The sequence below is a fragment of the Pongo pygmaeus genome, chromosome 1 (assembly GCF_028885625.2).
Source record: "Pongo pygmaeus isolate AG05252 chromosome 1, NHGRI_mPonPyg2-v2.0_pri, whole genome shotgun sequence".
In the NCBI taxonomy this organism is placed as follows: Eukaryota; Metazoa; Chordata; class Mammalia; order Primates; family Hominidae; genus Pongo; species Pongo pygmaeus.
The window spans coordinates 24,393,798-24,418,801 of record NC_072373.2 but is presented as its reverse complement, the minus strand read 5'-3'; the positions used below and the strand labels follow the sequence as shown (position 1 = coordinate 24,418,801).

Below are 25,004 nucleotides of genomic sequence, written 5' to 3'. Positions count from 1 at the left end.
AATGAAACCAAAAGTTGGTTTTTTGAAAGGACAAACAAGATCAATAGACCACTAGCTATATTAACAAAAAAAAAAGGAAGATCCAAGTAAGTACAATCAGAAACAACAAAGATGATGTTATAAGCTACCCTACAGAAATACAAAAGATCCTCAAAGACTATTATGAACACATCTATTTACACAAAATAGAAAATCTAGAGGAAATGGTTGAATTCCTAGAAACAAACAACCTCCCAAGATTCAATCAGGAGGAAACTGAAACCCTGAAAAGACCCACAACACGTTCCAAAATTGAGTCAGTAACAAAAAACCTACCAAACGAAAAAAAACCCTGGACCAGAAAGACTCACAGTCAAATTCTACCAGATGTACAATGAAGAGTTAATACCAATGGTAATGAAATTATTCAAATAAAAAATCAAGTAGGGATTACTCCCAAACTCATTATATAAAATCAGTATTATCCTAATATCAAAATCAGGCCAAAACACGCTATATCACAATGAAAAAAGAAAACTACAGACCAACATCTTTAATAGACATAGATGCAAAAATCCTCAACAAAATACTAGCAGACTAAATCCAGCAGGACATCAAAAACAGTGAATTCACCATGATCAAGAAGCCTTGATTCCTGGGATGCAAAGTTGGTTCAACATATGCAAATTAATGAATGTGATTCACCACATAAACAGAATTAAAAACCATATGATTGGCTGGGCACAGTGGCTCACACCTGCAATTCCAAGACTTTGGGAGGCAGAGGTGAGTGGATCTCTTGAGGCTAGGAGTTCAAGACCAACCTGGCCAACATGGAGAAACCCCATCTCTACTAAAAATACAATAATTAGCCAGCCATGGTGGCACGCACCTGTAGTCCCACATACTCAGGAGGCTGAGGCACGAGAATCGCTTGAACCTGGGAGGCAGAGGTTGCAGTGAGCCCAGATTGTACCACTGCACACCAGCCTGGGCAACAGAGCAAGACTGTCTCAAAGAAAAAAAAACAAAAACAAAACATATGATTGTCTCAGTAGATGTAGAAAAAGCATTTGATAAAATCCAACATCCCTTTTTGATAAAAAGTCTCAACAAACTAGGCATCAAAGGAACAGATCTAAAAAAAAAGAAAGAAGAAAAAAAGAAAGAAGTCATACTGAATAGGTGGAAGCTAAAAGCATTCCCCTTAAGAATTGGAATAAGACAAGGATGCCCACTCACACCACTCTTATGCAACATAGTATGGGAAGTCCTAGCCGGAACAACCAGGTAAAAGAAAGAAATAAAAGACATCCAAATAGGAAAAGAGGAAGTTAAATTATGCCTCTTCACTGATGGTATGACTCTGTACCTGTTATTAAAATAAAAAATAAATAAAAATTTAAAAATCATAGCCAAGAGGCTCCTAAATCTGGTAAACAACTTCAGCAAAGTTTCAGGACACAGAATCAATGTAAAAAAAAAAATCAGTAGCATTTCTATACACCAATAACATTCATGCTGAGAGCCAAATAAAGAACACAAACTCATTTATTATAGCCACAAAAAAATAAAATAGTCAATGGATATAGATATATTGGTAAATAAACTTAAAATCATTAATGAATGAATAAATCTGTAAATTTTGTTTTAGGTTTGTGTTGGTGTGATGTTAGTGGGCCCAACAGGTGGAGGAAAGACAACAGTCAGAAGAATTTTGGCAAAAGCATTAACACTATTACCAATTGCAGACTTCTTATCAGTTGCAGAAAGAAAATCTGCTTCAAAGGTAAATGTTCTGTTAAATAAAATGTTTCTCTATTTGTTCATATCTTATTTTACACTTTAATATTTTATGTGCTCTTTATATTGGTATTTTCATTACTTATTAAACTTATTGCTAGGAATTTTGTAGTTAAGAATCATGAGTGGGATTTTTAACTTAAATCTCAAACTGATTGTTACTAATTTAAAGAAACTATTGTATATTTATTTTGTATCTAGGCATCTTAATAAGTGAACTTTTAATTTCTTATTGTTTTTAGGTGTCAATTGAATCATCTTCAAATGAAAATAATTTTGTCTTTTTTTGAATACTTATATAACTTCTCTTCTTAATGAATTAATTTTCCAAGTTAATTTTAATTAATTTCTAAGTTAACATTAATACAATGTTAACTGTAATATTCCTTACTTTATCTGGAATGTATTTAATATTTATTCATTTAATATGATATTTGATCTTGGTCACTGATAAATATTCCTTTTCACACTTTGGAATTTTCTATTCCCATTACACGTTGTTTTTTTTTTTTTTTGGCTGTTAGAATTTATTAAATTGTTTTCAGCATCTATTTTTTAAATCTTTTAACTGATTAATGTAATAAACTATGTTGATTTATTAATGTTAATTTGTCTTTGAATTCCTTGCATAGTGCCTACTTAGTCATGATATATTTTTATTCAATATAAAGTCAGACTCCACTAAATAATATGTACTTCAATTACTTAGTTAATGATTTATTGTTGGTAACATATTCCAAAAATTTACAAATTCAGATTCTTGGTTATGTGGATTTTTTTTCTGTTAGTGGGAAATATCCTGCTTCAAGATTATACATGTAGGAGTTCGTAATCTTTTTGCTTTTCCCTTCATGCAAATTTTCCTTCCTGAAAGATCTCAATTAGTTCTTACACAGTTATTATAACTAATAAGAGGTGAATTATCACAGCAATAATAATAATAACTAATATGTATGGACTACCTAAAAAGGTCCAAGCAGGGTGCTAAAACACTTTGCTTGAATTATCTTATTTAATTCTCACAACAACTGTGAAGACAGTAATTTGCTTTATTAAAAACAGTTTTTTAAGTACAAAAGTAGTATATATAATTGTGAGAAATTTGGAAAATAAAATGTGAAGAAATAATAATCGCCTAGAATAATAATACAGTAAAATGTGAAAACATGTTACTGTATTAGCTTTGATTATTTATTCTACACTAAATATATTTTGAAATAACTGAGATAGTACCATGTATAAGAAATCTTAGTTTTTCCAACCTTGGAATTTTCACGTAATGTTATATGCTGAGAATTAACCTCATGACATTAAACATTTCTGACAAATATCCCCATTACTGTATTCTGTATATATGACTATACTATAATTTATTTAATGATTCTCACATGTTTAATAGTTTTAAATTTTTGTTTTTTAAAGATATAATTGTAATAAACATACTTAGGAATGGTAGTAGGACCTGAGGTGATGGAATTATTTTGGTCATCCTTAGTTTATGACTTTCTTCTTACTGGTCTGTTCGAGGCCTTCTCTTTATTTTAGTTTAGTTTTGTTTAATTTATTTACCTTATTTCCTTATCTTTCTTTTTCCTCCTCATCATAGGAACACTCCTTGCTATATGCCTTTAGATATATGTGTGTCCTTAAAAATTTTATACCCAATAATGTAATTGCTGATTGGCATGGTATAACTTCACCATGTACTGCCAGGTAAAATTCACACACGTGAGATAAACCATTTTAAAGTGTACATTTTGGTGACATTTAATGTATTCACAATGTTATGCAATTACTACCTCCCTCTAATTTCCAAATATTTTTATCACCCCAGGAGAACACCCCTTTCTCATTAAGAAATTACCCCCTATTCTCCTATCTTCCCATTCCCTGGAAGCCACTAATTGGCTTTCTGTTTCTGTAGATTTGCCTCTTTTGGCAGAGATGTGTATATAGATATATATCTGGGTTGTTTCTACTTTTCGGATGTAATGAATATTACTGTTGTAAACATTTGTGTACAAGTTGAGTAGACATATGATTTCATTTCTCTTGGATATATACCTAGGAATAGAATTGTTGGGTCATATGGTAATTCTGTGTTTAGCTTTTTGAGGAACCACCAAAGTGTTTTCCACAGTAACTACATCATTTTAAATTGCCATTAGCAATGTATGAGGCTTTCTGTTTCTCCATATCCTCACCAACATTTATTATTTCCCATTCTAGTGGATGTGAAGTACTATCTCATTGTAGTTTTGGTGTTGAATACCTTTTCATATGCTTATTGGCCATTTGTGTATCTTCTCTGGAGACATGTCTGTTCATGTCTTTTTCCATTTTTAAATTGTTGTCTTTTTGTTGTTCAGTTTTGAGAGTTCTTTATATATTCTGGACACAAAACTCTTATCAGATTGTGATCTGCAAATTTTTTTTCCTGTTTTGTGAGTTGTCTTTTCCCTTTCTTGATGTGAAGTGTAGGGGTCCAACTTCATTCTTTTACATAGGGATATCCAGCTCTTCCTGCACCATTTGTTAAAGTCTATTATTTTCCCCATAAATGGTCTTGGCATTTTTTGTTGAAAATCAGTTGGCCACAGATGTTTGGGTTTGTTTCTGGTCTTACAGTTCTATTTCATTGTTCTATATGTCTTTCCTTATACCAGAATAGATAGGTTGTGATTGCTATATAGTTTTATATAGTAGTCTCCCTGTATCCATGGTTTTACTTTGCACAGTTTCAGTTACTCATGGTCAACTGTGGTCCAAAAACATTAAATGGAAAATTTCAGAAGCAAACAGTTCATAAGCTTTAAACACTACACTACAATGCCTACATCATTCACCTTAGTTCATCTCTTAAATTGGCATTTTATCATATCATCATCACAAGAAGAGTGAGCACAGTACAATAAGACATTTTGAGGGAAACAGAGATGACATTTTGAGGGAAACTGATGTAATTCAGTTTTAAGTTATTACATCATATTGTTTTAATTGTTCTATTAATTATTGTTAACATCTTACTGTGCCTAATTTCTAAAACTTTATCACAAGTATGTATCTATAGGGAAAAACATAATATATAAAGGGTTCTGTAATATCTGTGGTTTCAGGCATCCACTAGTTGCCTTGGAATGTATCCCCTGGGGATAAAGGCAGATTATTGTAGTAAGTTTTGAAACTGGGAAGTGCCAGTTCTCCAACTTTGTTTTTTGTTTTTTGGACATTTGGTTATTTGGGGCTCTGTGCAATTCCATATGAATGTAAGGATTGGCTTTTCCATTTCTGCAGAAAAGGCCATTGGAATTTTGATAGGAATTACGTTGATCCTGTAGATCATTTTGGTGAACACTACCATCTTAATAATAAAGTTTTCTGATTGGTGAACACAGATGTCTTTCCATTTTTATATCTTTGATTTCTTCTGCAAAGTTTTCTAGTTTTCAATATACAAATCTTTCTCCTATCATTAAATTTATTCCTAGGCATTTTATTCTTTGGAATCCTTGTCTTATTCCTGATTTCAGTCTTTCACCAATTGAGTATGGTGCTAACTGTGAGTTTCATAAATATTCCTTATCATGTTAAGGAAGTTTACTTCTCTTCCTAGTTTTCTGAGCGTTTTTTACCATGAAAAGGTGTGAAATTTTGTCAAATGCTTTTTCTGTGCCTTTTGATATGATCGTGTGGTTTCTTTCCTTCGTTTTACTATTGTAGTGGGTTACATTGATTGATTTTCTTACGTTGAACTACCCTTGCATTCCTGGTCATGGTGTATGACCAGAAATTGTGCTTGGTCATGGTGCATAATCTTTTAAATGTGCTGTTGGATTCAGTTTGTTAGCATCTTTTTGAGGATTTTTGCATATATATTCTTAAGGGTTATTGGTCTGTAGTTTCTTTTTCTTGTGCCATCTTTGGGTATGCTATCGTAGTAATGCTGACCTCATAGAATGTATTAGAAAGTGTTTCCTAGTTTTCTTTCTTTTTTTTTTGCAAGAGTTTGAGTAGGATTAGTGTTAATTCTTCTTTAAGTGTTTGGTGGAATTTATCTACCATTTGTAGTTGGACTGTTCTTTGTTGGAAGTTTTTGATTATTGAGTCAAACTATTTGTTATGGGTCTTTTGAGATTTTCTATTTCTTCTTCAGTTGGTTTTGGTAATTTGTGTGTTTTTAGGAACTTGTCCATGTCATCTTTCTTGAAAAAAACTTTGTTTTACTTTCAAATTGTGTATTTGAACTATTGTCTTTGGGTCTAAAGTCAGTCTCTTGTATGCAACACATATTTGGATCATGTTTTTGTTTCTTCGCTATGCCAATTTCTTCTTTTAATTGGCAAACTTAATCTATTTTATTTTGATTACTGATGATGGACTTTTGCCTTTTTGCGATTTTATTCTATGTCTTATATCATTTTTGTTTCTCAATTCCTCCAAAATTGCCTTTTGTGTTTGATTTTTTTCTAGTGTAACATTTGGATTCCTTCTTCATTTCTTACTCATTTTTAAAATAGCTACCTGGGAGATTGCAGTTAACATCTGTTAGGGTCTGAATTGTGTCCCCCTACCCAAAATTCATGTGTTAAATCTCCAACCCACAGTACCTCAGCTTGTATCTCCCCTTATTCATGGGGAATACATTCCATGACCCCAAGTGGATGCCCGGGGCCACAGATAGTACTGAACCCTATATATACTATGTTTTTTCCCATACATACATATCTATGATGAATTTTAATTTATATATTTGACACAGTAAAAGATGAACAATGAAAACTAATAATGAAATAGAACAATTATTAAAAATATGATGTAATAAAAATTACGTGAATGCGATCTCTATCTCTCAAAATATCTTATTATACTGTACTCACCCTTCTTCTTGTGTCTGTCAATCTGATAACTGAGTTGTTACTGAGTGACTGATTAGCAGGTAGATTTATGTCCCAGGTGGGACAGAACCAGATGGTGCAAGATTTCATGAAACTACTCAAAATAGCATGAAATTTAAAACTTACAAATTGTTTATTTCTAGAATTTTCCATTTAATATTTCTGGACTGCAGTTGACCACAGGTAAATGCAACTGCAGAATGTGAAACTATAGAGAAGGGAGGATTACAGTATATTTGGAGATATAGCCTTTAAAGAGGTGATTAAGTTAAAATTAGGCTATTACAGCAGGCCCTAATCCAATTTGACTTGTGTACTTATAAGAAAAGGAAATTTACAAACACAAAGTGACATCAGAGGTGTGTGTATGCACAGAGAAAAGACCACATGAAGACACAGTGAGAAGGCAGTTATCAGCAAGTCAAGGATTGAGGCCTTGAAGAAATCAAACCTGCTAACAACTTGATCTTAGACTTTTACTCTTCAGAGTAAAAGAGAAAATAAATTTGTTGTTTAAGTTACCCAGACTGTGGTATTTTGTTGTGGCAGCCCTAGCAAACACATAACTACCAATCCAGTAGAACTGATACCAACTTAACTTCAATAGCAGACATTAATTCTGCTCCTTCCCAGCTCTGTTCCCTGCTTTATGTTGTTAGTGTCACAAACTATATCTTTATATATTGTGTACCCATTAATATAGATTCATTGTTATTGTTTATGCATTTATTTTTTTAATTATATAGGAAAAAAAGAGGAGTTACAAATCAAAAATAAAATAATAGTGGCTTTTATATTTACTTTAACCAGAGATCTTTATTTCTTCAAATGGCTCTGAGTTACTATTTATTGTTTTTTTCATTTGAGCCTGAAGCATTTATCCCTTTATTCATCCCTTCAGCATTTTCAGTAGGGTAGGTTTCCCAGGGATGAACTATTTAGCTTCTGTTTATCTGAGAATGCCTTAGTTTCTCCCTCACTTTCATAAGATGGTTTTGCTGCATATAGAATTCTTGGTTGACAGTTTTGGTTTTTAGTTTGTTTGTTTTAGCACTTTGTATCATCCCATGCCTTCTGGCCTTTGTGCTTTCTGATGAGAATTGACTTTTAATTTTGCTAGGATCCCTTGTATTGCCTCTCTCCTACTACTTTCAAGATTTTGCCTTTGGACATTAATAGTTTGATTATAATATGTGGATCTCTTTGTGTTTATTTTTCTTTGTGTTTCATGAGTTTTTGGATTTGTATTTTATATCTTTAATTGGAAAATTTGGGGCCAGTATTTCTACCAACTTTTTTTTTTACTTTTTCTCTCTTTTCTTCTTCTGGAATTACCATAATGTATGGATTGATATGCTTTATGGTATTCCGTAGGTCTCTTGGACTCTGTTTATTTGTTTTATTCTTTTTTCTTTCTTCTCTTCAAATGAGTAATTTTGGCTTCCCTGTCTTCAGGTTTGCTCATTCTTTTTTCTGTCTGCTCAAATCTGCTATTGAATGCCACTGTTGATTTTTATTTCAACTATTTTATTTTTCAGCTCTATAAACTCTATTTGGTTCCCTTTTATAATTTCTGTATCCTTAATAATAGTTCCTACTTGTTCTTACACCGTTTTCCAGTTTCCTCAGACTTGATCTTTGCTGGGGTAGTTTTTGACTGATTAGCTGGGCCTGCTCTGAGTCTAGTGATCAAGCTTAAGATGAAAATTTCAATTCACCTCAGGTCTTTGTGCATACATCTTGATGCATATGGGTTTCAGAATTCCCCCATATGAATGTCTTAATTTCTCAAAGATTTTACCCAAACTTCTCCCTGAGGCCTTATGTGGTCTGTCATATGTTTCTACCTGTAATCTCTTGCCCTGGGCTTCCACAGGTCTGTAATCTCTCTGAAGAAGTGCCTGCCAATTTTTCTGCCTGACATCTAAGATACATAAAACGAGACCAGATATTCTGGCAAGACAGGTTAAAATATTGCAAATAAGGTTAATTTCAGTGTCAATTCTGACCTTAAGCTTAAAAGTGTATTCTATTGTCTCTCACTTCTATACTCAACTCTGTCCCCAGATACATTACATGCCAGTTTATATACTGTGTTCCTGGATTAGGCACAGATTTTTTTCCACTTTTTCTGGGGGTACTTTTTGTAGTATTACAATTTTTTTAAAAGAATGATTTGTATATTATGGCTAATTTTAAGAAGTCAATATTTACTGTTCCTTGCAAATTGCTACCTTTATATAAAATCTTTTTTTGGTGTGAAAGAGTTCTCCTATAACCTTTTAATAATAAGAATGCAAGTAAACTAAATAATTGTTCCATAGTTAATGTCTTTTAAAACTACACTGGATTTTTCCCAGATTTCAGGAAGAAAAGGAAAAGTAGACATTTGTGTTTTAAATCCAAAGTGTATCACTCTCAGTGAACTATATGGACAACTGGATCCTAATACTATGGAATGGACTGATGGATTATTATCAGCAACAATTCGAAGTTATGTATATTTTAACACACCAAAGAACCCAAAGAAAGACATTGATCTCAGACTAAAGTCAAGAATCTCAGATTTATCCAATGTAAGTTTAGTATTGAATGGATATTTTTATTTAACTAATGTGGATTATTTAATCGCTTATGCAAAGACTGATATTAAAACATCATTAGACATCTATTAGTGTAAAAGTAAATTTAAAAGTGTTATGAATAGTTTTTAAAAAGAGAAAAATTATAAGTTATTAAAAAATGGAAAATCTCCCATTGAATTTTTAAATGGTCAGTAAATGATAGAATGAAATTAAAGATATTTGCTTTTAAAGGAGCACAAAGTGAATTAAGTTTGAATGGAAAATGATCTAGTGATTCCAGCACCACCAAAATACCTTACAAATTAACGAGACTAAAAAACCCTTTGTTAGAAAAGTGAATAAAGTATTTGATACAAAATTCATCACAGAATAAATACAAGTGGCAAAAAGGAAAATTTTTATTCTCATTAGCAATAACTAGAGATTGCTGGTAAATATCATTAGATAAAACACATTAACAAAAAGATGATGTTTAAAACCAAACAGAGAAGCCAGGTGTGGTGGCATACACCTGTAATCCCGGCTCCTCTGGAGGCTGAGGCAGTAGGGTCACTTAAGCCTGGCAGTTCAATACTAGCCTGGTCAATATCACAAGACTCCATCTCAAAGAATAAGAATAAATATTAAAACTAAATAGATTAATAAAGATTTTTAAAATGGGAAAACAATATTTCACATTTAATAGATTGTGAAGTAGAAATTCATATGTGTCTGGAGATAATATCGGAAATATGTATTGAGATTTAAAACCAGACATTCCTTTTATTTAGAAGTTCACTCCTAATAATTTATATGAAGGAAATAAAATTTTAGTGGGTTGTTGCTATTTTTATATTGGTATGAGAATCCTTTCTACATTAAAAAGTAATTAATCATTTATCTGTCATATGTGCTACACATATTTTCTCCAATCTATGAAAATGTTTATCAGTATATTCCTTGGTAGATTATAACTTTTCATTCAAACCCTGAAAAGGCTATTCTTAGTCTAAGATTATTCTGGTAAATTGATAGTTGCATAATAACAAACATACAGTAAACCTATTTAAACCTTTGATCTGTGTGTAATTTATTTTAGTGTGATTTTTTTTCTCAAATGGAAAATTGTTCTGACACAATTGAGTAACTCATCTTTTTCCCACTAACATAAAATGATACTAGATACTTATATTTGGGTCTGTTTCTACATTCTTTACTCTGCCTGTCTGTGACAAGCAAAAAGAAACAAATTATACTGACTTTATTATAGGTTTTACTATCTAGAATAATAGTCTGTCTTTATCAGCCTTCTTTTTCAAGATTTATTTCATAGTTGTTCTGCAACTTATATTTGTTTCCCCTTTGCAAGAAATGCTTGAGTTTTTTTTAAGTTCTCAGGTAGTAGAATCTTTACGTTGTTGCTGATTTTATTATTACATTGTCTTTTATTGCATTGTAATTAGAGAATATTGTCTCTGATGTTTCTCTTATTTTTAGAATAGTTTAGCATTTGCTTAATAATATGAAATAATATTTGCATTTTTATAGGCAGGTTTATTCCATTTACATTTATTGGTTGTAACATATGTTTGGGCTTATTCTTGTCATTTGTTTTATATTATGATTATTTTTAATTATCCAGTGTGTGTTTTCTTTGCTTTGATTTCTTTATTCCCTCTGATAATTTGGAAGATCCATAGTCTATTTTGTTTTTCTTGGTGTTACTTTTATAGCTATGATTTTACATAATACCATTAATTTTCCATTTAGATGGTATCGATGACACTTTTATCATGTATGTAATCATGAAATTAGTATACTTTCACCTCTTGCCACTTCCTTTTTGATTTTTCTACCACCTGATTTTGGCAAATTATATTGTTATTACTTTATTCTTACTTTTTCTTTTGTTCATTGTTTTAACTATAAATGGGCTTATGATTATATTATTTCATTTTTCAATTTTAAATAATTACTTGGAATCACCAGCACCCTGCTTTTAGATGAAAATATTGACATAAGAAAGTGACTTCTCACCTTTTTTCCACATCTGACTTTATTACTAGATACACTATTGTATCATTGTGACAGATTACATCTGCATTCTTCACAATAGCCATGTTTTTGGAAATAAAGACTCATTATTATAGAAATAATAATTCTTCATATATTGTGCTATAAATGCAATGCAATTTTAATCAAAATTTTATCAGGTTTTGTCAAAACAGCCTTGTTGAGATATAATTCACATGTTAAAAAATTCACACATTCGAAATATACAATTCAACAGTTTTTTAGTATATTCCCAGAGTTGAACAACCATCACCATGACCTAATTTTAGAACATTCTCATTAACTCAAAAGTAAACTTTCTAATCACTGGCATTCACTGCCCATTCCCAAATCACCATCTTCTCCCGCCTCCCCAACACCAACCTTAGGAAACCATTAATCTACTTTCTATCTCTATAAATTTTTTATTCTGGACATTTCATATAAATTAAGTTATATAATATGTAGTCTTTGCGATAAGCTTCTTTGACTTTGTACTTAGTTGCTTTGACATTGTATTGATACAACTAACATTCAGTTGATGGATACATGGGTGGTTTCTATTTTTGCTATTATAAATAGTGTTGTTATGAACATTTGCATACCAGTTCTTGTGTGGACATAGGCTTTCATTTCTTATATATATACACATCAGAGTAGAATTACTGGGTCACATGGTCACTTTATGCTTAAGGAATTGCCGAACTGTTTTCCGTAGAGACTGCCTTCTCCCGTTTCTCTACAGCCTCAAAACAATTGTGATTGTCTGTTTTTAAATTATAGCCAGTTAGTGGTTGTGCAGTGGTAAGTCATATCCTTTAGTGTGTATTTGATTTGCGTTTTCCTGATGGCTAATGATGTTGACTGTATTTTTATGTTACTGTTGGCCATTTGTATATTTCCTTTGGAGAATGTCTGTTCAGAACCTTGCCCGTTTTTAATTGCTTACTTACCGTTTAATTATTGAGTTGTAAGAGTTATTTTTCAATACACATCCCTATTCAGATATAAGATTTGCAAATATTTTCTCTCATTCTGTAGGTCATCATTGCTTTCTTTGATGGAATTTTTTACAGGACAAAAGTCTATAACTTTTTTCTTTTTTTTTCATTTGTCTTAATATCATATCATTAAAAAGCTTGCATAATTGACAGTCACAAAAATTTATTTCTGTGTTTTATTTTAGGAGTTTTATTGTTTCAACTGATATGTAGGTCTTTGGTCCATTTTGAATCAATTTTTGTGTGGGGTGTAAATCAGGGACCCCCCTCATTCTTTTGCATGAGGATATCCAGGTGTTCCAGCAATATTCGTTGAAAATACTGTTCTTTCCCTCCATCAAATTATCTTGACACCCTTGTAAAAATCAGTTGATCATAAATGTAAGGATTTATTTCTGGATTTTCTGTTCTGTACCATTGATCTATATGTCTGTGTTTCTGTAAATACTACGCTTGATTGCTATAGCTTTGTGGTAAGTTTTGAAATAGGGAAGTGAGATGATTTTTTTAAGACCTTGACAAACTGTTTCCAAAATTTATGTGGAACATACTTGGTCCATGACACTCCTCAATAAGAGAAAGGATTAGGGTGGTAAGACATACCACATATCAAAAGGTATTATAAAATTAGAATAAAGCAATGTGATATTGTTGCAGAAAAAGATGGCAATTATAAAATAGTATGTGCCTATGACATAATGTGAAAATATACAGAGAAAAAGTTGACAGAATATAATGGAGAAATTGACAAATTTGCAATCATAGATTTTATTACATCTTTCTCAGCAATTGATAAGCAATATGACACAGTGGCTGTGATAAAATTCTTTGTACTAATAATTTTGAGTTAGAAATTGAAATAGGAAAAATTATACTAAAAGTGGTACAAATCTATAAAATACATTCTGATAAATGTAGAAGAAAGGAGCTTGTCCTATGGAGAGTGGGGCAGGGAAACCTATATAATTGAGAAAACTCAAATAAATGAAAGATGCACCACATTCCCATATGGAAGACTTCCATCATAAAAATACCAATCCCTACCAAATTAGTGTATACAATAATATCTTTCTAACCAAAATCCCAATTTTTTAAAAAAACTGATAAGGGAGGCAGAGCAACATGGCCAAATAGAAGCCTCCATAGATCATCCCCACTTCCTCACAGGAACACAAAATTTAAGAAATATCTACACAAAAATTCACCTTCATAAGAACCAAAAATGAGGTATGTGATTAAAGTACCTGGCTTTAATTTCGTATCACTGAAAAAGGCACTGAAGAGGGTAAGAGAGACAGTCTTGAATTGCCAATGTCATCAGTCAGCCATCCTCTGGCAGCAGCCGTGTGGTATGGAGAAGAAATCTGTGCACTTGGGAGAGGGAGAGCATAGTGACTATGGGATTTTGCACTGAAACTCAATGCTGCCAGCACCAGGCAGAACTCAGCCAATGCCCATGAAAGGAGTACTGAGACTTGCCCCAGCCAGAGGGGAATTGCCCATCCCAGTGGCCAGGACTTGAATTTCAGCAAGCCTTGTCGCTGTAGGCTACAGGGCTCTGACATCCTAAATTAACTGGACAGACAGTGTAGGCCATAAAGGACTGCAACTCGTAGGCAAGACCTAGTGCTATGATGGGCTTAGAGCCAGTGGACTTGGGGGGCATGAAGCCTAGTGAGACACTAACTGGGGTGGCAAAGGGAGTGCCTGCACCACACCTTCTCCAACCCCAGGCTGTGCAGCTCACAGCTCCAAATGTGATTCCTTCATCGTGCTTGAGAAGAGAGGGAAGAGTAAAGAGAACTTTGTCTTGCAACTTGAATACCAACTCAGTCACAGTAGGATAGGGCACCAGTCCCTAACTGCTGGATGACATATCTAGGCACACCCTAGGACAGAAGAGAACCCACTGCCTTGAAGGCAAGGACCCAGTCCTGGCAGGATTCATTACCTACTGACTAAAGATCCCTTGGGCCCTAAATAAAGAACAGCAGTAGAAAAAAGAAGTTAAAAAAAAATTTTTAAAAGAGAAAAATACAGAATAAATAACCTAATGATACATCTTAAAGAACTAGAAAAGCAAGAGTGAGCCAAACCCGAAATTGGTAGAAGTAATAAAGATCAGAGCAGAAATAAATAAAATTGAACTGAAGGAAACTATACAAAAGATCAACAAAATGAAAAGTTGATTTTTTGAAAAGAGAATGGACATTTACTCTAAGAAAAAAACAGGACCCAAATACTTAAAATCAGAGATGAAAAAGAAGACACAACAATCAATACTGCAGAAAATCAAAGGATCATTAGAGGCTACTATGTGCAACTATATGCCAGTAAGTTGGAAACCCTAGAAGAAATGGATAAATTCCCATGCACAGACAATCTACCAAGACTGGATCATGACAAAACCTGAACAAACCAAAAACAAGTAAAATTATCAAAGCCATAATATAAAGTCTCCCAGTAAAGAGAAGCCCAAGAACTGATGACTTCACTGCTGAATTTTATCAGACATTTAAAGAACCAGTACCAGTCCTGCTCAAACTATTCCAAAAAATATAGGAGGAAGGAATGCTTCCAAACTCTAAGGCCAGTATTACCCTAATACTAAAAGCAGACAAAGACACATCACAAAAGAAGACTGCAGGCCCATATCCCTGGTGAAAATTGATGCAAAAACCCTCAATAAAATATTTGCAAACCTAACTCAACAACACATAAAGAAGATCACTCATCATGACGAAGTGGAATTTATCCCAGGGATACAAGAATGGTTCTACATATGCAAATCAATCAGTGTGATACTGATTGATTCTGATACATCACATCAACAGAATGAAAGACAAAAAACATGGTCATTTCAATTAATGCTGAAAAAGGATTTGATAAAATTAACATTGCTTTATCATAAAAAACTGTCTAAATACTGGAACATACTCCAACACAATAAAAGCCACATATGAAAGACCCACAGCTAGTATCACACTGAATGGGGAAAAACTGAAAGCTTTTTCTCTAAGATCTGGAACAAAAAAAAGAAGCCCTTTTCTACCACTGTTATTCAACCACTGTTACTCACTGTTATTCAGCTCCTATCAAGAGCAATCAGAAAGTGAAGGAAATAAAGCCCCTCCAAAGTGGAAAGAAAGAAGTCAAGTTATTTTTGTTTGTAGATGATATTATCATATACTTGGAAAAACTTAAAGACCCCATCAAAAACTATGAAAACTGATAAACAATATCACTAAAGTTGTGGGATAAGATCAATACACTAAAATCAGTAGGATCTCTACATGCCAACAGTGAATAATCTGAAAAAAAAATTTAAAAGGTAATACCTTTTATAATAGCCACACATGAAATGAAATACCTAGGAATTAATTTAACCACAGAAGTGAAAGATTTTTACAATGAAGCCTATGAAACATTGATGAAAGAATCAAATAGGACACAAAAATGGAAAGATGTTCCATGTTTATGGATTGCAAGAATCAATATTGTTACAATGTCCGTACTACCCAAAGCAATCTACACATTCATTACAGTCTTTATTAAAATACCAATGACATTATATACAGAAATAGAAAAAACAATTCTAAAATTTATATGGAGCTACAAAAGACCCAGAATAGCCAAAGCTATCCTAAGCAAAAAGAACAAAACTGGAAGAATCACATTACCTGACTTAAATCATACCACAGAGCTATAGTAACCAAAACAGCATGGTACTGGCATAGAAACAGACATTGACTCATGCAATAGAATAGAAAACCTAAAAACAAATTCATATAGATCTATAGTGAACTCATTTTGATAAAGGCACCAACAGCATACTTGGGAAAAGATGTTCACTTCCATAAATTTTGCTGAGAAAACTAGATATCTATATGCAGAAAAATGAAACTAAACCCTATCTCTTGCCATATACAAAAATCAAGTAAAAAGAGATTAAAGACTTAAATCTAAGATCTCAACCTATGAAATTACTAAAAGAAAACATTGAGGAAACTCCAGAACATTGGACTGGCAAAGATTTCTTGAATATCCCACAAGCACAGAAAACCAAAGAAAAAAAATTAGATCACATCAAGTTAAAAAGCTTTTGCACAGCAAAGGAAACAATTAACAAAGTAAAGAGACAACCCACTGAATGGGAGAAAATGTTTGCAAACTATGCATCTGACATGGAATTAGTAACCAAGATATATAAGGAGCTCAAACAACTCTGTAGGAAAAAAAATCAAATTATCTGATTTAAAAATGGGCAAATGATCTGAATAGACATTTCTCAAAAGAAGACATACAAATGGCAAACAGGTATTTTGAAAGGTGTTCAACATCATTGATCATCAGAGAAATACAAATCGAAACTACAAGGAGAGATGATCTCACTGCAGTTAAAATGGTGTTTATCTAAAGAGAGGCAATAACAAATGCTGGAGAGGATGTGGAGAAAAGGGAATGCTTGTACATTGTTGCTGGGAATGTAAATTAGTACAACCACTGTGGAAAACATTGTGGAGGTTCCCTAAAAAACTACAAACAGAGCTACCATGTGACCCAGCAATCCCACTGCTGGGTATATACCCAAAAGAAAGGAAATCAGTATAATCAAGAGATACCTGAACTTTTATGTTTATTGCAGCACTATTCACAATAGTCATGAATTGAAATAACTTAAGTATCCATCAACAGACGAATGGATAAAGACAATATGGTACTCACACAAGGGCGTACCAACCAGCCAAAATAGAAATGAGATCCTGTCCTTTGCAACAACATGGATCGAACTGGAGGTCATTATGTTAGGTGAAATAAACCAGGTACAGAAAGACAAACTTTATATGTTCTCAATTATTCGTAGGAGCTAAAAATTAAGAAATTGAACTCATGGAGCTAGAGAGTAGAATGATGGTTACCTCAGGCTGGGAAGGGTAGTGTAGTGGGGTGGGGAATTGGCTAGTGGATACAAAGATATAGTTGGATACAATGAATAAGACCCAGTATTTATTAGCATGACAGGGTTACTATAGTTGATAATAATTAAGTGTACATTTTTAGTAACTAAGAATATAATTGGATTGTTTGTAACACAAGGGATAAATCCATGATGTGATGGAAGTCCCATTTACCTTGATGTGATTATTACACATTGTATGCCTGTATTCAAATATCTCATGCATCTGATAAATATATACACCTACTATGTACCCACAAAAATTAAAAATAAAAAAATTTAAATGCAAAAAGAGAAAATTAAAAGCCAGCTCCACCAGCATAAGTAAACAAACAAATAAATACAATTAACAAATAAAATTGTATATATTTACAGTATACAACATGATATTTTGATAAATGTTTACACTGTGGAGTGATTACCACAATTGAGAAATTGACATCCATCACCTTACATAGTTATCTTTTTAGTGAGAATATTTAAGATCTACTCTTAGCAATTTTCAAGTATGTAATACTTTATTGTTAACTGTAGTCACTATGCTCTAGATCTCCAGAACTTATTTAGCCTGTCTAAATGAAACTTTATATTCTTTGACCAACATCCCCCATTTCCTCTCACCTCACCCCCAGCCCCTGTTAACCACCATTCTACTCTCTGCTTCAATTAATTTAATTTTCTTAGGTTCCACATACAAGCAAAATTATGCACTGTTTGTCTTTCTGTGCTTGGCTTCTATCACTTAACATAATGACCTCCAGGTTCATCCATGCTGTCACAATTCACAGGATTTTCATATATATATACCACATTTCCTATCCATTCATCCACTGATGGACATGTAGGTTGATTCCATATCTTGGCTATTGTGAATAGTGCTTCAATGCACATAGGAGTATAGATTTCTCTTTGACATACTAATTTTATTCCTTTGGGTATATAGCCATAAATGGATTACCAGGTCATTTGGCATTTCTGTTTTTAATTTCTCGAGGAACTTCCAAATTGTTTTTTATAACATCTAATTTACATTCCCACCAACATCATAACAAAGGTTCCCTGTCTCCACATCCTCACCAACATTTGTTATCTTTTGTCTTTTTGATAATAGCCATTCTAAAAGCTGTGAGATGATAGATCATTGTAGTTTTAATTTACATTTCCTTATGAGCATTTTATCATATACCTGTTGGCTATCTGTACATCTTCTATGAGAAATATTTATTCAGATCCTTTGTCCAATTTTTAATTGGGTTATTTGTTTTCTTGCTGTCAAGTTGTTTGGGTTCCTTATAGATTTTGAATACTAACTCCTTATTAGACATATGGTTTGGAAATACTTTCTCTCATTTCATAGGTTGCCTCTTCACTCTGTTGTTTCTTTTGCTGTGCAGAAGCTTTTTAATTATGTAATCTCATTTGTCTATTTCTGCTTTTGTTGCCTATGCTTTTGGGGTCACATCCAAAAAATTGCCCAGACCAATGTCATGGAGCTTTTCCTGTATGTTTTCATCTGGCAGTTTTATAGAGTCAGGAATTATATTTAAGTCTTTAATCTCTTTTCAGATGGTTTTTGTATAGATGTTAGATGAGTTCAATTTCATTCTTCTGCATGTAGATATACAGTTTTCCCATATCATTTATTGAAGAGGCTATCCTTTCCTCATTGTGTGTTCTTGGCACCTTTGTTGAAGACCAATTGACTATTAAGATGTGTTTTTTTTTTCTTTTTAATTGGGTGATATTATTTTAAGATTTATTTGTAAGTATAAGTGTCCAAGGGTTTGAGAAAATCTGGGCAGAAAATCATAGTACTTTAGAGTTCTAAAATATTTTAAACAAACTTTAGAACAAATCCAAACTGTAATCACAACAGGTACTGACACAGAATAGAGTCCAGAAACATATGCAAACATAAAAAAAATGATAATACAACTAAAGTAATATTTCTAATCAGTAAGGAAAAGCTTTGCATATTTAATCCTCTGTAAAGTTTGCTATTTTCCTATGTTAAAACATAGACCTCTATCTCTTCCTTAGGCAGAAGTAAACTTCCAGATGAGTTAACAATCTAAATATACCACTAAAATTATAGACATACCATAATAATTAAGGACATATTCTCAGTTAGGAAATCCTTATCTAAGACTGGACACCCAGAAATCATAAAAAATAAAAGAATTTGACTATAAATATATATGAAATTTTTTGCAATAGTTAGAACAAACAAAGTTAAAGCAAACCACAATCAAGAATAAAATATTTGCAAAACTGACAGACCATGAGTTAATGTCCCTAATATGAAAAAAGAACTTCAAAAATGAATAAGGAGGAGAGAGCCAAGATGGCTGACTAGACGCCGCAAGGAGGAACATCTCCCACTGAGAGAAAAGAACATAGAGTACACTCTGAGCATCTCTTCAGAGAGAAGACATTGAGGGTGGACAGGGGAAGGGCACAGACTGTGGGCTGAAGGGGGAGGAAGCTGGGAACCCTGCATGGGGCAGCTGAGCACTGAGACTGGTCTTAGTGTCCACTGTGTAAGAGGTGAGTTGAACAGGCTGTCTTCAAGAGACCCATCTCACAAGCAATGACACCCATATGCCAAAAGTAAAGAGATGGAGAGAAATCTACCAAGAAATGGAAAACAAGAAAAACCAGGGATTGCTATTCTAGTTTCAGACAAAACCAACTTTAAAACAACAATGATCCAAAAAAAGAAGAATATTACATAATGGTAAAGGGTTCAATTCAACAAGAAGACTTAAGTATCCTAAATGTATATGCACCCAACACAGGAGCACCCAGATTTCTAAAACAAGTTCTTAGAGACCTATGAGGAGAGTTAGATAACCACACAATAATAGTGGGAGACTTCAACAATGCACTGACAGTATTAGACAGATTATTCATGCAGAAAACTAACAAAGATATTTGGAGCTGTAACTTGACACTTGACCAAATACATCTAATGGATATCTGCAGAACTCTCCACTCAAAAGAAACAGAGTATACATTATTCTCATCTGCTTATGCCACAAAAAGCTAAAATCAACCACAAAATCAGCCACAAATTTATTCTCTGCAAATTCAACAAAACTGAAATAATAACCACACTCTTGGACCACAGCAAAATAAAAATAGAAACCAATACTAAGAAGATTCCTCCAAGCTATACAATTACAAGGAAATTAAACAACCTGCTCCAGAATAACAATTAAACTAAGGCAGAAATCAATAAATTTTTTAAACTAATGAGAACAAAGATAAGACATACCAAAATCTCTGGGACACAGATAAAAGCAGTGTTAAGAGGAAAGTTCATAGCACTAAACACCAACATAAAAAAGTCAGAAAGCTCTCAAATTAACAAACTAACGTTATTCCTAGAGGAACTAGAAACACAAGAGCACACCAACCCCAAGGCCAGCAGAAGAAAAGAAATAACCAAAATCAGAGCTGAGCTGAATGAAATTGAGATGAGAAAAAAAACAATAAAACCAGGGGGCTGATTCTTTGAAACAATAAGATTGAAAGACCACTGGCTAGACTAATAAAGAAGAAAGAGAGAAGATCCAAGTAAACACAATCAGAAATGACAACAGGAACATTATACCTCACCCCTCAGAAATACAAAAATCCATCAGAGACTATTATGAACACTTCTATGCACACAAACTAGAAAACCTAGAAGAAATGGATACATTCCTGGAAACATACAACCTCCCAAGATTGACCCAGGAAGAAATTGAATCCCTCAAGAGACCAATAATGAGTTCCAAAATTGAATCAGTAATAAAAAGCCTACCAACCAGAAAAGGCTGTGGACCAGATGGATTCACAGTTGAATTCTACCAGATGTATGAAGATGAGCTGGTACCAATTCTGTTGAAACTATTCCAAAAATTTGAGGAAGAGAGACTCCTCCTAACTCATTCCATGAGGCCGGCATCATTCTGATATCAAAATCTGGCAGAGGCACAAAAGATGGAAAACTTAAGGCCAATATTCTCAATGACCATAGATGCAGAAATTCTCAATAAAATAATAGCAAACTAAATTCAGCAGCACATCAAAAAGCTAATCCGCCATGATCAAGTAGGCTTTATCCCTGGCATGCAAGTCTGGTTCAAAATACACAAATTAGTAAATGTGATTTATCACATAAACCAAATTTAAAACAAATACCACGTGATTATTTCAATAAATGCAGAAAAGGCTTTTGAGAAAATTCAACATCCCTTCATGCTAAACACCCTTAACAAGCTAGGCATTGAAGGAACATACCTTAAAATAATAAGAGCCATCTATGACATACCCACAGCCAACATCATACTGAATGGGGAAAAGCTGGAAGCATTCCCCTTGAGAACCAGAACAACACAAGGATGCCCACTATCACCACTCCTATTCAGCATAGTATTGCAGTTCCTAGCCAGAGCAATCAGACAATAGAAGGAAATAAATGACATCCAGATAAGAAGAGAGGAAGTTAAACTATCTCTGTTTGCAGACGATATGATTCTATATCTAGAAAACCCCATAGTCTCTGCCCAAGACCTCCTAAATCTCATAAACAACTTCAGCAAAGTTTCAGGATATAAAATCAAGGCACAAAAATTAGTAGCACTTCTATACACCAATAATGTCCAAGCTGAGAGCCAAATCAAGAACACAGTCTCATTCACCATAGCCACAAAAAAGTAAAATACCCAGGAATACATCTAACCAAGGAGGTGAAAGATGTCTATAATGAGAATAACAAAACAATACTGAAAGAAATCAGAGATGACACAAACAAATGGAAAAACATTCCATGGTCATGGATTGGAAGATTCGGTGTTGTTAAAATGGCCATACTCCCCAAAGCAATTACAGACTTAATGCTATTCCTATCAACTACCAGTGACATTTTTCACAGAATTAGAAAAAACTATTATAAAATTCTTAGGAAACAAAAAAGAGCCTGAATGAAGCTGAAGGCATCATGTTACCCAATGTCAAACTCTACTATAAGGCTACAGTAACCAAAACAACATGATACTTATACAAATGCAGACACATAGGCAAGTAGAGCAGAATAGCCCAGAAATAATACTGCACACCTGCAACCATCTGATCTTTGACAAAGTTGACAAAAAGTTGCCAAAGTTTGAAAAAATAAGTAGTGGCGAAAGGAATTCCTGTTCAATACATGATGTTGGGATACCTGGCTAGATGTATGCAGAAGATTGAAACTGGACCCCTTCCTTTCACGATATACAAAAATCAACTCAAGATAGATTAATGATTTACATGTAAAACTTGAAACTATAGAAGAAACGTTTCTTCTATATATATAACGTTTCTTCTATATAAAACCATTCTGTACATGTGCCCGGGCAAAGATTTCATGATGAAGACACCAAAAGCAATTGCAATGAAACAAAAATTGATAATTGGGACCTAATTAAAGAGCTGCTGCACAGAAAAAAAAAAAAAAGGCTGTCAACAGAATAAACAGATAATCTATAGAATTGGAGAAAATATTTGCAAACTGTGTATCCGATAAAGGTCTAATATCTGGAATCCATAAGAAACTTAAACAAATTGGCAAGAAAAAAACATCCCCACTAAAAAGTGGGCAAAGGATATGAACAGACACTTCACCAAAGAAGATATTCATTGAGCCAATAAGCATATGAAAAAATGCTCATCATCACTAATTGTTAGAAAAATGCAAATGAAAATCACAATGAGATACCATCTCACACCAGTCAGAATGGCTATTACAAAAAGTTAAAAAATAACAGATGCTAGCAAGGGTATGGAGAAAAGGGGACATTTATACACTGCTTGTGGGAATGTAAATTAGTTCAGCCACTGTGGAAAGCACAGTGATTTGGTGATTTCTCAAAGAATTTAGAACTACCATTCAATCCAGCAATCCCATTATTGGGCATATATACCCAAATTAACATAAATCATTCTACCATAAAGACACGTGCATACATATGTTCATTAGAGCGCTATACAGAATAGCAAAGACATGGAATTAACCTAGATGCCAATCAATGGTAGATTGGATAAAGAAAATGTGGTACATATACAGCGTAGAATACTACAAAGCCGTAAGAATGAGATCATGTCCTTTGCAGCAATATGGATGGACCTGGAGGCCATTATCCTAAACAAACTAACTCAGGAACAGAAAGTCAAATACTACATGTTATTGCTTATAAGTGAGAGCTAAACACTGACTACACATGGATACAAAGATGGGAACAATAGACACTGGGGCTTACTTGAGGGTGGAGGATGGGAGGATGGAGAGGATCAAAAAACTACCTATTGGATACTATGCTTATTACCTGGGTAAAACTCTGTATACCAAACCCCCGAGACACACAATTTATCTATATAACAAACCTGCACATGTACCCCTGAACCTAAAATAAAAGTTAGAAAAAATAAATAAGGAACTATCAACTAAGTAAATGAGGAAAAGCTATAAATAGAAAATCGATAGAAAAATTACAGTTGTCATTAAATATATGAATATATGAAAAAATGCTCAGCCCAGCTATTATTCAAAAAAAAAGTTATAACAATGATAGGCACTTTTTTTTTCTCATCAGGTGTTCAAAACTTAACAATATTGATAGTGAATATTTTCAGTGTTAGCAAGGATATGTAGAATGATGGTAGGAGTGTTATTGCCACAAACTTTTGTAAAGTAATCTAATGGAATTTATTAAAAAATAAAATATGTATAACTTTTGACCCACAGTCTCACGTTTTTAAAAAACTTATTTATTTGTTTATTTATTTATTTATTTATTTTTATTTCCATAGGTTATTAGGGAACGGGTGGTGTTTGGTTACATGAGTAAGTTCCTTAATGGTGATTTGTGAGATTTTGCTGAACCCATCACCTGAGCAGTATACACTGCACACAGTTTGTAGTCTTTTATCCCTCACCCCCTTCCTACCCATTCCCCCTGGATCCCCAAAGTCCATTGTGTCATTCTTATGCCTTTGCATCCTCATAGCTTAGCTCCCCCTTATGAGTGAGAGCATATGATGTTTGGTTTTCCATTACTGAGTTACTTCACTTAGAATAATAGTCTCCAATCAAAAGCAATGGCAACAAAAGCCAAAATTGACAAATGGGATCTAATTAAACTAAAGAGCTTCTGCACAGCAAAAGAAACTACCATCAGAGTGAACAGGCAACCTACAAAATGGGAGAAAATTTTCGCAACCTACTCATCTGACAAAGGGCTAATATCCAGAATCTACAATGAACTCAAACAAATTTACAAGAAAAAAACAAACAACCCATCAAAAAGTGGGCAAAGGATATGAACAGACACTTCTCAAAAGAAGACATTTATGCAGCCAAAAGACACATGAAAAATGCTCATCATCACTGGCCATCAGAGAAATGCAAATCAAAACCACAATGAGGTACTATCTCACACCAGTTAGAATGGCAATCATTAAAAAGTCAGGAAACAACAGGTGCTGGAGAGGATGTGGAGAAATAGGAACACTTTTACACTGTTGGTGGGACTGTAAACTAGTTCAACCATTGTGGAAGTGAGTGTGGCGATTCCTCAGGGATCTAGAACTAGAAATACCATTTCATCCAGCCATCCCATTACTGGGTATATACCCAAAGGACTATAAATCATACTGCTATAAAGACACATGCACATGTATGTTTATTGTGGCACTATTCACAATAGCAAAGACTTGGAACCAACCCACA

At 33.4% G+C, this 25,004-nt stretch overlaps 1 protein-coding gene across 2 annotated transcripts in view; it reads left to right on the top strand.

The window, feature by feature from the left end:
- Positions 1-25,004, top strand: part of DNAH14 (dynein axonemal heavy chain 14) — a 510,612-nt gene that overhangs the window by 257,013 nt on the left and 228,595 nt on the right. For both annotated transcript variants that reach the window (XM_063672417.1, XM_054474368.2), the window contains exons 37-38: positions 1,634-1,768; positions 9,038-9,253. In XM_063672417.1, coding sequence (XP_063528487.1) covers positions 1,634-1,768; positions 9,038-9,253 — 351 coding nt within the window. The remainder of the gene's footprint in view (positions 1-1,633; positions 1,769-9,037; positions 9,254-25,004) is intronic.